The following is a 4,472-nucleotide window of genomic DNA, read 5'->3' as shown; positions in this document are numbered from 1 at the left end:
CAGGATGCAACAAGCAAAGGACCGACCAGTGTGGGTCTCAATGTCCTCCAGCCCTTTCAGCACCCCCACAAAATAACGGAGCCGCCGCGGCTCGAGCCCCCCTCGCGCCCACCTCCCCACCTCGCCTGTCTCTCTCGTGCCGGTCGCTGCGCCTTTAAGGGGGCGGATCCGAAGCGTCGAATTACAGGCCGGCGCCAGCGCTTTTCCCAGCCTGCACTGGGTGTTGCCGCTACCGCTGCCGTTTGGCCACGTCCCCGGGCCACGTCGCTCGGCGCTCGCCATTTTCCAGGGACTAAAGCCCGCAGCAGCGCATCGGCCCGTCTCAGATCCTCGTTCCCTAGTCGCCGTCATGAACATCTTCAGGCTGACGGGAGACCTCTCCCATCTCGCGGCCATCATCATCTTGCTCCTGAAAATTTGGAAAACCAGGTCCTGTGCCGGTAAGGCTCCCGGCACTCGGGGGTGGGGGGATTTGAAGGGTGTCTGAAAAGTTTATTTCCTTCTGTACTTGTGCCGATGTTCCACAAACCTAGCGCTCGTAACGAGGAGCGGTACGTGTTTTTTATTCTCTATTAATAGTAATGTTTTGGGACAAGCACGCGAGGGGGGGGGGGGGGGCTTAGAACCTAAGTGCTGCCCCCGCAGCGTATTCGTCTCTGTGCTGCCGATCGACTCTCGGTAAAGGTGTTGGAGCCTTTAACCTGGAGGTCATCATGGGTTCAGAGAAGTTTTGCTTGGAAGTTTTTTTTAGTTTGTGTGAGTGAGCTAAATCGGAAATGGGTAAAAACCCCAGATAAAACTAAATCTGTGCGTAGTCGTAGCCCTGTCTTGATGGATATATGCATTATTATTATTATTTTTTTGTTGTTAAATGTTTATATATTGAAATAAATTGAAGCCGATACTTGGAGATCTGCTGCCCCTTATACTGTGCAGATCGTTGCCAGCCCTTGGTCCTCCCACTTTGTCTTCGCACAGCACTGAAAGTCGGCATACCAGCTGTGTTACTAGCTGCTGCTATTCGAGTTGGAGATCTCTCGAGAAACGCGTAAAATAAGTGACTACAGTACAGATCATGCAATTAAACTTCTGTTTCTTCTAAACGTACTTCCTCTTGAATGAGGGTTGATTCTCTTTGACAGAGCAGCACGGTGTGAGTCGCTCGACTGTTATTTTGTGTTTTCAGTTTTTGGAGGATAGGACCTTTGTTTCCCACTTACTACTACTAAACATTTCTAAAGCGCTACTAGGGTTACGCAGCGCTGTACAATTTAACATAGGACAGTCCCTGCTCAACGAGCTTACAAGTGTACAGACAAAGTGGGGCAGTCTAGATTTCCAAAAGGTTAGGTGCCATAAGTTCTGGATTTGCTGAAATTTTTTAAAATGAAAAAGGACAACGTGAAAATAATGAGACTGGAGTAGATTGAAATCTGTCCTGTGTGTAATTATTCCCTGTTCTTTATCGTGTGGGTTTTATACATCAGTGTGCTTTGAAATGATTTAAAGCTATGCTTTGCATGGTCAATCTAAGGTATTTGTATTCAAAATATTTGTGCAGTGGATATGTGGCTCGTCTGCAAGGCCCATTTATTCCGGAGAGTGCGAATGCTCCAGCCACTGGTGCTTCTCTTTCCCTGGGGGAGAGGGGACTCGTACAGTAGCGGCTGCGATCTACTGAACGAAGACTGAACACTCGGAAGTGGATGAATCGGGGCTGCGTTGTCCTTGCTGGGGTGATAGTCGCTTGATTGGATGTCCTGGAATGGTGTGACGTGGCAGCCGGCTGAGGTGTGGTGTATCCGGGCTGGTGAGGGGGCGTAAGGCAGTGACAGTAAGAGAGTCTATTGGTTGGAGGGTCTAACCTCACCCTTCTGCCCTCCAGGCCAGAACCCCTCATTGCTGCCTCCGTTTAAGCGAAATAAAAACTTGGCTGTGTGCGATCAAGGAGGTTTTGTGATGGCACCCGCCATTATACAGCGGAGGAGGCTGCCGGTCCCATCACCGTTGCGGCTGCTGGGAAAGCGCAACAAAAGATGCGCGCGCAAGGAAGCGCCCGTGCCACTCAGTTGGACTGATGCGGCTTTGCAGCGCTACGTCATAACGGGGGGAAGGGGGCATATAAATCTGATGACCAGACAACTCATTATTATTAAAGAAGTTGAAGCAATTAGTTCTTGTGGATACTGGCAACAGACTTTTTAGTACATTTTTCTCCAAAACATTCAGCCTTTCTCTACCTGGCACAGAACTTTAACCAAAGCTGGTAATGAACACTATATAACTCTTCTTCTCTACTTTTCCCTAATGTGTCTGTAACACATGAATCTCATTCGACCATAACATCACTTTGTATTTGTTTCATCACTGGAGGTGGCTAACGCCTCACGGTACTATGTAAGCCACATTGAGCCTGCAAATAGGTGGGAAAATGTGGGGTACAAATGTAACTAAATAAATAAAAATAATATACAGATATGCTACAGTCCAGACATCTATAACCATTCTGAAGGGTGAGATCCATGGTTCTGCTGTCAAATACAGCCATCTCTGGAGTAAAAGTGCCTGTGTTTGGTCGTGGACCTAGCTGACATACCTTAAGTCAGAAAGCCCCAGCAATATTACATGTATCAATTCCAGGTGTCTTAACCTATACATTTGTATGCCTGGTTGCCAGTAGTTGATTTGTGTAAAGCCTCAGCAGACAATCCCTGTGCTCTGGAAAATTATGCACCATTTAGTGTGCATTCATCAGCTGCATCAACATTTGTCATGTCAGATCCCAAGTCAGCCTTAAGAATATAAGCGTTGCCATACTGGGACAGACTGAAGGTCCATCAAGCCCAGCATCTCGTTTCCAACAGTGGCCAATCCAGGTTTACAAGTACCTGGCAAGATCCCAAAACAGTACAGTACATTTTAATAATCTTAACAATGGCTTATGGACTTTGCTTTATGGAAGTAATCCAAATTTTTTTTAAAACCCCACTAAGCTAACTGCTTTTACCACATTCTCTGGCAACAAATTTCAGAGAGTTTAATTACAATAGTATGGGATTCCTGTCCTGACCCAATGGAAGTTCTTTTAGTGGCATCAGTGATATGACAAGCAGTATCAAAATCCCAGAGAGTACAGATGAATCTTTCCTCTTTTAGCAGGGTGAAGCTTCCAGATTGCTGTGTGTCCAACATCATATAGCTGGTATCCAAACAGTATGCCTCTGCATCACCAGTGGATAGTGGAGAGCTCCTGTAAGAAGTGCTACAGCTCAAGGATTGAAGTGTCTTAAAAGCACCTAGAAAACAGTGGATATCTGATTATTTTTCTCTTGCTGTGTGCCACCATTTAAGTGGTGAAGCTGCAGCTGGGCTTGGAACTCATCTCTATGCCTGTGTGGGAGGCCTACCTATTCTGATGCAAACTTCCTGTTATGGAGTAGGTGAGGACACCATCCTGTCTCCAACAGTGGCCAATTCAGATCACAATTAGAAGAGAGTCTGGCAGATCCCATCTCTGCTACCTCCTCCTGAACATGACTGTTTGCATACTGCATGCTTGCTTAGCAATTATTAAATGAACATGTCCTCCAAACCCAGCTATTACCATTAACCTTGATCACATCTTTCAGTAACCTGATGAAAGAGGGTGGTGTTAACTCTGTTGTGATGGAAACTTTTTTTTTTTTTGACCTAGCAGTTTTTAGATCAGTTGGAACAATGCTCAAAGTAGTGCTCTGGCACCATGTTTTATTTGCAACTATCTGGATTTTTCATCCTTTTTATAATACCCATATCCCTCTCCCCCATGTTGCTGTCCTTTGCTCTTTTTGGGAGATGGTACATATGCCCCACTTCTGGTCAGTAGGTGTCAGCATATTGTGAAGGCTGTCAGCCAGGCTGTATAGTAGTAGTATAACTTAAATACCATCTCACTGACTTCTGGTTGCACCAGCCAGTCAGAATTGAGGATCTGCCCAAGCCATGCCCACTCTCTGCCCTGCCCTGAATAACTCACTGAATGTGATGTAATAGCCCCAACCATGCCCACTCCTTTTGCATAACTCCCTGTCCCTAATGCCACTTTATTTACATGATCCCACCCCTTTTGCATAGCCACACCTATAACCCCACCTCTTTTGTGGAACCGATGACATAACTCTGCCCAGGCCATTACCCTTTTCATGATGGTGGTGAGTATTGGATGCCCCAAGGAGGTTAGATTGAGAACAGGAGATGGTATGATGTCAAAAAGTTGAAACCAGCTCAGCCCCACCTCCTCTGCACAGCTGTCATCCCCATACACCTAAAACAAATCTGTGAGCTGCTGCATCCACGTTGTCATTCTTTATTGTTCTTTATTTTTATTTGATCTCTCTTACATTTTCAAACATAGCTTGTGCTGCATATGGATGTACACAGAGGAAGTATCGGTTTCATCGATTAGAGTACTAAATCATTCTAAATCGTAATCA

At 45.9% G+C, this 4,472-nt stretch overlaps 1 protein-coding gene across 1 annotated transcript in view; it reads left to right on the top strand.

Moving 5' to 3' along the window:
* Nucleotides 1-225: 225 nt before the first annotated feature.
* KDELR2 (KDEL endoplasmic reticulum protein retention receptor 2) overlaps nucleotides 226-4,472 on the top strand; it is a 24,615-nt gene continuing 20,368 nt past the window's right edge. Inside the window, exon 1 of the mRNA XM_030211832.1 lies at nucleotides 226-440. Coding sequence (XP_030067692.1) covers nucleotides 350-440 — 91 coding nt within the window. The 5' untranslated portion in view covers nucleotides 226-349. The remainder of the gene's footprint in view (nucleotides 441-4,472) is intronic.

The sequence above is a fragment of the Microcaecilia unicolor genome, chromosome 8, assembly GCF_901765095.1.
Source record: "Microcaecilia unicolor chromosome 8, aMicUni1.1, whole genome shotgun sequence".
Classification (NCBI taxonomy): Eukaryota; Metazoa; Chordata; class Amphibia; order Gymnophiona; family Siphonopidae; genus Microcaecilia; species Microcaecilia unicolor.
This window is presented reverse-complemented; position numbering and strand designations above follow the sequence as displayed.